The sequence below is a fragment of the Myxocyprinus asiaticus genome, chromosome 26 (assembly GCF_019703515.2).
Source record: "Myxocyprinus asiaticus isolate MX2 ecotype Aquarium Trade chromosome 26, UBuf_Myxa_2, whole genome shotgun sequence".
Classification (NCBI taxonomy): domain Eukaryota; kingdom Metazoa; phylum Chordata; class Actinopteri; order Cypriniformes; family Catostomidae; genus Myxocyprinus; species Myxocyprinus asiaticus.
The window spans coordinates 17,080,033-17,092,523 of record NC_059369.1 but is presented as its reverse complement, the minus strand read 5'-3'; the positions used below and the strand labels follow the sequence as shown (position 1 = coordinate 17,092,523).

Genomic DNA, 12,491 nt, shown 5'->3' with positions numbered 1-12,491 from the left:
AACAGACAGACAGACAGACAGACAGATAGACCGATAGATATATAAATAGATAGATAGACACACCTGTTCAATGCATGTAGGCTGTGGCAGGGCTTTATCGAGCTCTTCCAAATAGTGTGACAGTCTCTCCTCCAGTTTCTGTGCATAGCGTTCTTCATTATTCATATTGCTCCTCTATTAAATCCTGCAAAATTTAATTCTTGCTTTTTATAAACATGTCACAGGATTTTCGATTTGACAACTTGATGTAATTTAATACTAATATAATGGGAAACAAATAAAGATCCAAATAAAAGATATACTATGAAACTTTGATAACTTTGACAAACTTTGATACTGGCTTGCCAAAGTCCTGTCTGAAAGTTTGAACTAGTTTTAAAAGTTTTAAAAGTTGATACAGACATTACAAGACAAAAAGCCAGCTAGCTAGCTAGATAGTCAGACAGATTGTCACATAGATAGTCAGATAAAATGTCAGATATATAGATAGAGAGTTGTGTGAAAACTGTAAGTCTGATCAATTAGAGAAACCAAAGCACACTAAGTAAAATGAGCAGTCTGAAGGGCTGTACCAAATTTGGTGGTCGTAGCTTAAAAGCTCTTGGAGTTAGTGTTTGAAATTTGAGCCTTGGTTCTGGGATTTTGAAAAAAACCTAAACCAAGTTTTTAGAATAACAAACAGTATGATGTCAAGCCAAAATAATTACAACTATGAGGCAATAACAATTATTTTAAACACTGTAGGTCTGATGATTGTACAAACCCGGATGTGTGCCTCACACATGTCCCTGTTTCTTGCTAGAACGTGAGCAAAGGACTTGAAATCTTCTCTGTTCTTCTTTTTTGCAGAGCTTTCCTACCGTGAACAGGAGACCATAGCAAATATTATTTTTGCATTCCCATTTGCTCCAACAGCAAAAGAATAAACAAACCACTATTACATTTTAACGACTTTCCAAAAGAAGAAAAAGAAAAGAAAAGAAGAGAGAGAGAGAGAGAGAGAGAGAGAGAGATGAAGAAAGATGTCAAATGTAATGTCACTCCCTTGGCAGCGTTATTTTTTAAATTAATGTCAGGGTAATATAACACAAAGAATAATGTTACAAATTTACATTTAAAAAAAATTATTAATAATAATAATAATAATAGAAAAAACATAGCTATAAAAAAGTTTGCTGCTAAATAAGCCGGAAATACTCCATCAGAATGAAAAGGGGCCATTGATCCGTTATCATTTCTCTTTTATGTTATTTTGGTGACCCCTAGTGGAAGGAGATTGTACCGTACTTACACATTTGTGATACAGAGGCAGGTCTTTGGGGAACAGGCACTCAATCTTGTCAGAGATTTTAACAGTGCTCTGGTCATTCCACAACATCCACATAATAACCTAAAACCAGGACACAATAATAAAACTGTAATACTGTCATATCAACCAGATTAGTATTACTCATACATTTAAAAGGCCATGAAAGATACATAAAATAACGATTTACGAAATAGACTTTCATTTCCGAGGGACCTTTTCAATCAAAACAATGTCTCACCAGTGTCTGCAAACCAAACATGATCTTCATGTGTTTGATGGGAGTCACCAGTCGTGGCACAAGCCTGTACGTAGCATCCAGAAACTCAATGACTCTCTCAAGGTGCTCAGTGTCTCTGGTTTGCACGATCCTCCAGACCACTGCCGCCACCACACGGATCCTGCACGGCTCTTCAAGACTCAGAATATTCCAGCCACCTTCTAGCCATAATGGAGGACCTAGAACTGAACAGAGTAAATTCGTGATTGGATCTCTCATTAAAGGGTTAGTTCACTCAAAAATGCAGATTCTCTCATCATTTACTCACCCTCAAGCCATCCCAGATATGTATGACTTTCTTTCTTCGGCAGAACACAAACAAACATTTTTTGAAACATATCTCAGCTCTGTTGGTCCTCACAATACAAGTGAATGGGTGCCAAGAATTTGAAGCTCCAAAAAGCACATAAAGTCAGCATAAATGTAATCTATAAAACTCCAGTGGTTAAATCCATGTGTACAGAAGTTATATGATAGGTGTAGGTGAGAAACGGATGCAAATCACCAAAAACAAAAGAAGGAGGACTTAAATATCGATCTGTTTCTCACCCACACCTATCATTTTCACTTCAGAAGATATGGATTTAACCACTAATCCTCCTGGATTACTTTTATGCTGTTTATGTGCATTTTGGAGCTTCAAAATGTTGGCACCCATCTGGCATTGTATGGACCTACAGAGCTGAGATATTTTTTTAAAAATCTTCATTTGTGTTCTGCTGAAGAAAGAAAGTCATACACATCTGCGATGACATGAGAGAGAGTAAATGATGAGAGAATTTTTCATTTTTGGATGAACTATTTACCCTTTATGTCAAATGTGGCTTACTGGCCTTTACAATGAAACAGGACATTTTAAACCCTTAGCAATGAAATTACATGAGCTCATTTATAATCCACATCCACCACAGATTTCAAGATGGGTAGCTGACAAATAACCATGAACTTCTTTTTTAATCAAGACGTTAGCTTTAATTTAGGCTATATGCATAATGGGAAAGCTTATATTTTAGGTGCTCACCATTTCAGTTTTTCACCAATTTTATTACATTTGTGGCTCTAGGTGTGAGACATTAACTTTTAAAAGCACAAATATTTCATGCAGTATCTTAATTAATATGAGGTCATTCATTTGAGAACATATCAAATTCCCCAAAGTATTTCATGTCAACTACCTGGATAGCACCATCTGTGCAGTGTGCAATCAACTCATGATGAAAACAGAGTAACTAGACTTTAATAACTGTGTAATTGTAAGCAAACCCTTGGATTTAATGGGTTATACTGAAAAAGTAATTACCCTCTAAGACCTCCATCATCCGTTTGCTCCATGCATATTCAATTATCCATAATGGTAAAGAAGGAATAAGAATAGAGCAGGCTTTCTCTAACCACAAGTTTTCATTCATTCCAGCCATAGCAGCAGATTCAGTCTGCAACAGTCATGTTGTCCAGGAGTATCAGCAGCAAGCAGCAAGCATCAGCATCAGTTGTGTTCAGTGCTGCAGAGAGAGGCTGATGTGAGCTAAGGCTGGGAATCGATTCCAAAAAGAATCGATTCCTCGATTCCAAGGCGTTGGGAATCGAGTATCAATTCGAAATGTTGAAATCGACTCCAAAGCTGGAGTCGATTCCTTCCGGGGAAACCGGTTGATATTTTCGGACTGTGTTTATTTCCTCGACCACTTAAGTACTACACATTTTAGAAGCCCTAATACAATGTACAAAATGATTATAAAATGACTGCATTTTAACGATCATCAATCTGACTCCGAGTCAAATCCGCTCCGTTTGTTCATCTGTATGAAGTAATCCCACAAGCCCTTCAACACATCTGCTTTCCAGACCTGGATAGTCTGCCGGTATTTTACTTTGGATTAATCTAATAATCAAGTAATCGGAGTCGATTCCCAAATTTCTGGAATCGAACAGCCCTAATGTGAGCCTGAACAGCCAATCATTGACACATGTGGGACGAACTCATTTAAAAGTCTAATTCAGTCAGGCATGTCCGGGCAAGCCTATGCTGTAGGTGGAGCAGTTCTTGAGACATGGATTAAAACATCAAACATCAAGATAGATCACGGAATAATTTAATCATGACATCAGTGTTACAGCGATTGCAGAAAGCGTTCGAAGGTCAGTCTTAAAAAGACTTTGTGTGAAACAGAAATTGTAGACCGTGATGTTTTGAAACACGGTCAGCTGGAAGAACATGGCAAAGTAAGACTACATTTCCGTAATAAGGTAAAATAACTTATAAACACTAACACATTGGGGAATTTGACTTTATAGAAAAATATTGATCAAATATGCCGAAATTTAATTAGTGTCAGTGATAATCACTAATAATGTGTATCATTAATCAAATCAATAATTTGATGCATCAGAAAGTGAAAGTGTACAAAAGGGGGACAATACATTTAAACTATAGATTACAATTTATATTAAATTATGTTTTACCGTACACTAAGCAAATTGTTTGATTCATATCTTCCCTATGACCAAACAAATACTGTTCAATAATTATTTGCCATCAAACAAATGTTCTTTAAAAAAAAAAAAGATTTTATATATATATATATATATATATATATATATATATATATATATATATATATATATATATATATATAATTAAAAAGGTAAAATAGATAAATAATGAAATACATATTTCTGTAACTGTGTGTTTTGATGTTGAAAATATAAAAAAAAGTTGGAGAGTTTTTAGACAAAATCCCACTTGTTATATGTACAATCCAAAATTACGTTGTTTTAAAACATGACATGTAGGGGTGTTCTTTTTTTATATATATATTATTTGTTAATAAGATCATAATGGATTGGTACTTGGTATGATGGATTGGTATGTTGTTCTTACACATAACTTAAGTCATATTGTTCAGACATGACTATTTCCAAGGCAAGTTTTCTCACGAACCCTCAATAACACAACTTTTATTTTGAAAAATATATTTCCAGCTTCACACTTAGGACAGAACGCACGCTTGTTGGTGTGATGTGTTAACTTTTGGTTTGATTTTTTGATGCGAGACAGATTTTGGAACGTCTGATGTCACAATTTTAGTTTAATTCTATTGTTAAGAAATCTTAAGGCTGAATTTGAAGGTAATTGTAGGGCTACCACTCTTAATTTTTATTAATTTACCCTTTAGACAATGACTTGTAAACGTATTATTATGGAGTTGCTAATTATACATGCCTGCATGAATATATAAATTAATTTTATTTGATATATTTTGTAAATCTGTGAGACATGAGGCACCCATTTTTTTTTAAAGGAACCGCACTTTTTTTTTAATATCACGATATATATATATATATATATATATATATATATATATATATATATATATATATTAGTACTAGGCACTTGTGAAAAATGTTGCATAGTGAGGATGCTTCAAAAATAATGCCATAAATAGTCTTCGTTTTTCAGTTAACATCATACAAAGTCCAGTAAACATAAAAAATGCTAAATCAATATTTGGTGTGACCACCTTTGCCTTTAAAACAGCCCCAATTCTCCTACTTACTCCTGGACAGTTTCTCTTGGTTGTTGGCAGATAGGATGTTTCAAGCTTCTTGGAGAATTCACCACAGTTCTTCTATCTATTTAGTCTGTCTCAATTGCTTCTGTCTCTTCATATAATCCCAGACTGACTCGATGTTCAGTGGGGGGCTTTGTGGGGGCCATGTCATCTGTTGCAGAGCGCCCTGTTCTTCTATTCTAATCTATTTGCAAAAGTAATATTTGGGAGTCTAAAATGTATTTTTCCTATTGACACACTAAAGCTGAAGATATAAATAACTATCTTAAGACAAATGTTTTTGTGAAACATCTTAAGTGCCTAAAACTTTTGCATTGTACTGTATGTGTGTATGTTGTATGAATGTATGTGTGTATATATATATATATATATATATTTAGACTATGTCCCTAAATAACTGTGTTTGCACTTTGCAGGGTATACAGTTATTTTCCAAGATGCCGCCATGCATCGATGACGTAATGAAACTATGTTGCAAATTATCTGCAAATCAACAAATAAAGACAGCAGTGAAGCAGTCTGGGAAGGGGGCAGCGGCAGCCGGTGGTCTTGCTTTTGCAGGAGGATTAATAGGGGGTCCTCTGGGAATTGCAGTAGGCAAGTACCAATGGCATTCAGACCTTTAGTACAGGTGTCAACCTTACATCCAACACTTTATGATTGTGTTATGTTCCATTCATTCATGTGCACTCCTGTCTTTTTAAGGTGGGGCTGTTGGAGGTCTGCTTGGATGCTGGATGACAAGTGGACAGTTTAAACCTCTTCCCCAGGTTATTATGGAACTGACGCCAGATCAGCAGCGCAGGCTTTATGAGGATGTAATGGGCATCATAGGCTCAATAACATGGACTGATGTAGCACAGCTGACAGCACTTGTAATGGGAAACGCCACACTCCAGCAACAGGTGACAGCTACCCTTCTTAGCTATATTCAAAGGGAGTTTCAAGCTGAGGTGCACTATGTGGACTGACACTGTATGCCAGCATTTCAAAATCTTATAATCAGAGGCGATACAGGTTGTTGACTGAATGCTTGAGGGCAGCAATTGAAGTTGGCAGATGAAAATGTTTTAAATTTATATATGGTATATATGAAGCTGACACAGACTGTATATTTTTCTTGAAAATAATTTCCTGGGATAATGTGTGGTTTGTTTTTAGGACATATCATCAGTAATAACTACAGTATAAGATGGTGGCTTGGGGTGTAGCTCTTAATGAATTATGCAGTTTACAGTTTTGAACATATGTGACTATGATATTGTCGAATGCTGATAATGTATTGTTTTGGATCCAATAAAAGTTGATTTGTTTATTTCTAACCACGATTTACATGCCCACATCAAAAACAGACTCTTGGTTGCTTTAAAATATACATTTATTAATTAATTTGGCAGGACACATAAAAGCACACAGAGAAAATGTCCATCGTCTATCCAACTATTACAGTATCGTCATCAGGAAACTCATAATAAGGCACCTCCAGGTTAAGGGGTGCAGGTCCTTTTCTGATCCGACCCGAGGCATCATAATGTGACCCGTGGCAGGGGCAGTAGTACCCGCCATACTCACCGGCATTTGCGATTGGGACACAGCCAAGGTGAGTGCACACACCAATGACGATAACCCAAGAGGGCTTGGTGACGCGATCTTTGTCATGCTGGGGATCCCGGAGCCCAGAGAGATCTACGTTCTGCTCAGTTGCAATCTCCTTTTCTGTTCTGTGACGAACAAACAGCGGCTTGCCTCTCCACTTGAAGGTCATGTTTTTCCCCTCTGGGATATCGGACAACTTGATCTCTATTTTGGACAAGGCCAGGACATCAGCAGATGCACTCATGGAGGAAATAAACTGGGTCACTACAGTTTTGGCCGCATAGACACCCAGCACAGCAGTGGATCCGGTCACCAGGTAAGAGAAGGCCCTCCTGGCATCGCTGCTCTCCTGAGAGGACTTCTTAGGATCCAACACCTCAGCTCGGCGATAATCAGAGAAGTCAGGGACTTTGATATCAGTGTGAGCGAAACGGGCTCCAAAGTTGCCTTAAAGGACATACAAATCACAAAAAGTAATTGCAGAGACTGTGGTATTAAAGTAAAACAACATAAGCTTCATATAGGACTTCTCTTTTATGATAAACAGTTAATCCAAAAATGAAAATGTCATTATTCACTAACACTGTATGGAAAAAAGATACAATTAAAGTGATTGGTGATTACTACTGTCATTCTCTCTAACATCCCCTTTTGTGTTTAAGTCATACAGGTTTGGAAAAACATGAGGGTGAGAAAATGAGGACATTTTATTTTTTGCATGAACTAAACCTTTAATAAAGATATGCACACAAACCACACTGTTTAGGCCAATAAATGGGAAAATGAGACTTGTTTGTCCACCAAATAAATTTATGTTACCTCTCTTTACCTTATTATACATATGTCACATGTCTACGGATTTATTTTGGTTTGGGAGGGCTTAAAGGGATAGTTAACCTAAAAAGGAAAGTTCTCTCACCGTTTACTCACTGTCATGCCATCCGAGATGTGTATGACTTTCTTTTTAGGTTAACTTTTGTTTTTTATATCACAGCTCTGTAGATCCATACAATGCAAAAGAATAATGACCAAAATTTTGAAGCTCAAATAAGCACATACAGGCAGCATAAAAGTAATTCATAAGACTCCAGTGGTTTAATCCATGTCTTCTGAAATAATCCAATTGGTTTTGGATGAGAACAGACCAAAATGTTTCCTTTCCCTACTATAAATCTTGACATCAGTATTCTCCTTGGCGATCATGATTTCAAGCTCAATTACACTTCCTAGCACCATCTAGCGCTCTGCGCATGAGACTGAAATCATGATTGTGCCAAGAGAATGCAATGGCAAGATGTACAGTGAAAAAGGAGTTATATTTTGGTCTGTTCTCACCCAAAACCAAATGGATCACTTCAGAAGACATGGATTAAAACACAGAAGTCATATGTATCTTTTATGCTGTCTTTGTGCCTTTTGGAGCTTCCAAGTTTTGATCACCATTAACTTGCGTTGTATGGACCTACAGAGCTGAGATATTCTTCTAAAAATCTGTTTGTTTTCTGCAGAAGAAAGAAATTCACACACCTGGGATGGCATGAGGGTAAGTAAATCATGAGAGAATTTTCATTTTTGGGTGAACTATCCCTTTAAAATAATTAATACACTGGTGTAAAAAAAAATAAAAAAATAAAATGACATTAATCTCTCTGAAGAGATTCAAAATAAGCAAAGCAGGTAAATATCCTTGTCTAGAATAAATTAATAATAATAAAAAAATATCCCAATCCTATTATTACAATGTATATTAGTATTTGTAACAGAAATAATTTGCAATGTCAAGCGCATAACCAAGCTGTCAGTTGACATGAAAACGTTATATATTCACCCTACCACTGAGTGCAGCAGTACGGGCAGACTTCATCAGCACATCTCCTGTGTTCACCGCTCCGGGGACTAAAGACTTTAGCGGGCCACAAGCCTGCAGGTAAGGGAACAGAGACCCCGAACAAGCGGCCGTGGGCATCATTTTAACGCCGTTTACGAACTCCTAACAGCCCGTGCGGTCACACCGACCTTTGAGGAGAGCTCTTGTGCAATTCAAACCCGCCTACATCACTGTATAGGTCACCAAGCTATTGCCTGAGCGAAAAGCTCAAATAACAAACATTATTCTTCCATAAGAAAGTTTAAATGATAAATAAAATATAAAATGTACGCATTCAATCAATTAATATCACTTTATTGTTTAAATAGGGTTTCTTCTGCTAATATTTGTTATAATTTTATTCAGGCAGTAAAATGAGAAGCCTGAAGAAAATGTAAACAGTGGTCGGGCTCCTCAGGATGGTCACCTGAAAGTCAAACATGAGATATATTCGTCGCAAAATAGCGATAATAGTTGTTCTTGCTAATGCAATATTTTCACCGTATGCCGCATACAATGTGTTTTTCAACAAGAGAGTTATTAATCGTGTTCATCGAGTAGTGAAAAACGGCTCTGCGATTGTAGGCAAGACCATGAATGATAAAGATGACCAAAATAATCTCACGTATTTGTTGTTTAATACAGTAATAGTAAACTACATATATTACATCACATATAGTGTAAATGCAATAATAAGCATATAATAACTCTGCTGGAAAAAAGCTAAAACCAGTCTAAGTTGGTTGGGGGATCTGAGCAGCCTGAGCAGCTAAAAAATGACCCAAAACCCTCTAAAACCAGTCAACTGATAGTTGCCCGGCCTGGGAGCATCAAAGACCAGCCAACCAGCTTAGGCTGGTGTCTGCTGTTGTTGTTTTTTCAGCAGGGATACGGTAAATGTCTGCATTGTGCATTATTTCCTATGGAAATCTTTATTAAAAACACTGATTTGTTGAATATTTGTCCGTGTTTCCAGATAGTGAAAAGCAGGAGAGGAACAGTGGAACCCATGGGAAGAGGACGAACGTGCCTACTCCATCTCAGTTTTGCAGAAGTGGAGAGATGCTTTCAGATCATACCAAGATCATATCGAGCAGGCTAAAACGATATAAAGTTCAGATCTGGGGCAAAGCAGCCATAGGCTAGTATTTGTTTTTAGATTGCATTGCATTGAATTAGCCATTAATTGTTAGCTGATGGTCATTGCTTTTTTTAGGCTTGGTTCATCTGTTGTAACATGCAGCTGTATGGAATAGAATATGTGGAGAAATTGAAAAACAGCCAATGGAGAGAAGGGGAAATTCAGTCAGGGAAGATCAATTTCAGGTAAGTTTTCACACAACTAACCTTGGTGTTTCTCTCAGTACTTCAGTTGTGAGAAGTCAAAACTTCATGTGTTTATGATCAGAGAGCCTACTGTTTTGTTCTGTTGTCTGAAACCATCATTTGCTTATCTCTGTTACCATAATCTGTCCCCAGTTTCTACACAGGGCCAGCAGTTGTCCAAAGGCATATTTCTCTGGACACAGACTGGTGTTGGTGTTGAATGGCTGTGAGCAGCAAAAATCTCCTACTCAGTCCAGTGGCTGCAGTATGTCCAGGACCTGGTGAAGGCTCACACTGTCTCTCGGATGGCTGTGGTGCTTTTGGGCAATGAGCAATGCTATACTGATTGGATCAGCCCTTACCTCAAGTGCCACTGAGGGTTTGTGGACCTGCTCTTTCTTGTGTATGACAGTCCTTGGAACAATGACAAAGACATCTTCCAGTGGCCTCTTGGGGTTGCAATGGATTTTTTTTTATTAATTATTGCTATTTTAAAATGTTGCTTTTTGTAATATTTATTATTAGAATGTATTATATTGGAAATATAATTTTAATAGAATTTTTCAAATGTTCTCAATTTCTCTCAATAAATGTCCTTGTTTACATTGTATTGATTTCTTTCTCTGCAGATACAGGCATATCTCAGTAGTCACACTTAGCAGTCAGACGGTGAACTATGTTAGACCATACCTCTGCAACTTCCTTGGAACTGTCTACAAAAACTCTTCTAGGGAAACTCTGATGGGCATCCTAAAACAGAATGTAATGGATAAAGAGTGTTTCATGCATGTTAGAGAGAAGTATGTATATCTGAAAGCAATGTCTGTCATCTCATCTGAAATGTTATTCACTATTAAGACCAATTGAAATATTATCAGATAAATGAAGTTGTAAAATACTTACAGGTGAAGTGTGGATTTTTTTCTGCCCCACTACCGGCACCAAACAGAATAATGTTAAATAATGTCACTCCACTTATCTTCAATTGGTTAGTTACACCAATGTTGCTGTGTTGGGCTGTTCTGGATACTCAAATAAACAGAGCAATGTTTTGAAAGCGCCACAGCATTTGCACTTTTCTGGGAAATCAACCTACAACTAGCTTACTTAGAGTTGTCTTATTATTATTATTAAGAATATTAAGATGGGATAGGAGAAAGCATTTTTACCAGGGACTAAAAGCGGTTCAAGGAACGAAAACCGAAAATGAACAAAAAATTTCCTTTCAATTGTTCCAGAGTGAAAACATTACTTTTAAATGCAGGTAACTGGTTAATACTTGGTTAATTTTGTTCTGATAATTTTTTAATGAAACCAAAGCGTTTATCACAGTACATTTTTGGAATTATACCACATTGTGCTGGGTAAGGCAAGTCCCTTATTTTGAGCATGATTTTCCAAAACAGGTGCCATGTTTCTCTTGTGAGATCTGGAAACACTGCAACTCATATATCACCCACCCTTAGCACAGAGTACTGTCATTTGAAAAAGTATGTAATTAACCGTTTGTTTTTTCTTTTCATTTTAACCGGTTACCAATTGGAAAGGAGGCAGCGGAACACCAGAACCGGAATGAAAAAATACTGTTTCTACTCAGAACTTACTGAAATGAAAAACATTTTGATTTTAGTCCCTGATTTTAACATAGGAAAAATTACACACTTCACCTTTAAGTTATGCTAGGTGATCAGTTAATGAGTTGGTGTATCTTGTCAAATGTTTTTACATTTTTGAGCCAGTGCATCTAACAATATTTCTATTGTTTACCTCTAAAACCAAAAAAACCTGTGTATCTTGAACATTGCTGTATTGTGCTAGTATTTTGTTTTCTAATACTTCTTGCATGCTGTGTCATCAGGTGGCTTCCTCAGGAGACAGCAGACACCTCCAAACAGTACCAGATGGCACTTGCACAAAGTGACCTCACCCATTGTCCAGTGGGAGTGAACACAGAGTGCTATCGCATCTATGAGGCCTGTTCCTATTGCTTTGTGCCCGTGGTGGAGGACATCCTGACTTTTGGGGGTTGTGCAGCTGGCAATCGGTCCCCTAAAGATGCAGGAGCACCCATCATCTTCCTCTAGGACTGGAGGGAGCTGTCGACTATCCTAGAGAAGGAAAGAGGCATGAGCCAGAAAGAAAAAACAGAGAGGAGGATGAGACTGCTGGAGTGGTACAGAGGCTTTCGTCAGCAGATGATGGAGAAATTCACAGAGGTCTTGGCATCCTGCCTTTTTCAAAGTCAGCTAGGATGAGTTTGGAGGAAAGTTAATATAGTCTCTCATAAAGAATGAAAAAGTTGATAAAGCAGATGCTATGCATCAACATCCATTTTGGTTATCACTTAATTTTAGAGACATTTAGTGTATACACAAGTGCAACAGTGGGAGAAAGTCTTGGGTGCAGTTCCAAGCAACATAGCAGTCATGACAGTGATGAGACGTACCAATCTACAATAAACATCTAATTTACACATAACACAATATACAATATACAACTAATAATATACAATATACAGCATACAATATAAAATACACAGTATAC

General features: G+C 37.1%; 2 protein-coding genes and 1 pseudogene across 4 annotated transcripts; 2 read left to right on the top strand and 1 right to left on the bottom strand.

The window, feature by feature from the left end:
- Positions 1 to 3,594: 3,594 nt before the first annotated feature.
- LOC127417292 (protein C19orf12 homolog) lies at positions 3,595 to 6,459 on the top strand. 3 transcript variants are annotated; one of them, XM_051657215.1, is made up of 3 exons: positions 3,595 to 3,725; positions 5,575 to 5,755; positions 5,864 to 6,459. In XM_051657215.1, the coding sequence occupies exons 2-3, from the start codon at positions 5,596 to 5,598 to the stop codon at positions 6,127 to 6,129; spliced, it is 426 nt and encodes a 141-aa protein (XP_051513175.1). In that variant the 5' UTR covers positions 3,595 to 3,725; positions 5,575 to 5,595; the 3' UTR covers positions 6,130 to 6,459. The 3 variants fall into 3 exon arrangements, with proteins under 3 accessions (XP_051513175.1, XP_051513174.1, XP_051513173.1); XM_051657214.1 differs by having other exon boundaries at positions 3,673 to 3,833; positions 5,864 to 6,458; XM_051657213.1 differs by lacking the exon at positions 3,595 to 3,725 and adding an exon at positions 4,554 to 4,715 and having other exon boundaries at positions 5,864 to 6,456.
- A 59-nt stretch (positions 6,460 to 6,518) lies between these two features.
- Positions 6,519 to 8,796, bottom strand: LOC127417288 (cytochrome b-c1 complex subunit Rieske, mitochondrial-like). The gene is made up of 2 exons (XM_051657200.1): positions 8,588 to 8,796; positions 6,519 to 7,201 (listed from the first exon to the last, which is right to left on the bottom strand). The coding sequence occupies exons 1-2, from the start codon at positions 8,721 to 8,723 to the stop codon at positions 6,591 to 6,593; spliced, it is 747 nt and encodes a 248-aa protein (XP_051513160.1). The 5' UTR covers positions 8,724 to 8,796; the 3' UTR covers positions 6,519 to 6,590.
- A 212-nt stretch (positions 8,797 to 9,008) lies between these two features.
- Positions 9,009 to 12,202, top strand: LOC127417293 (ribitol-5-phosphate xylosyltransferase 1-like; annotated as a pseudogene).
- Positions 12,203 to 12,491: the final 289 nt, after the last annotated feature.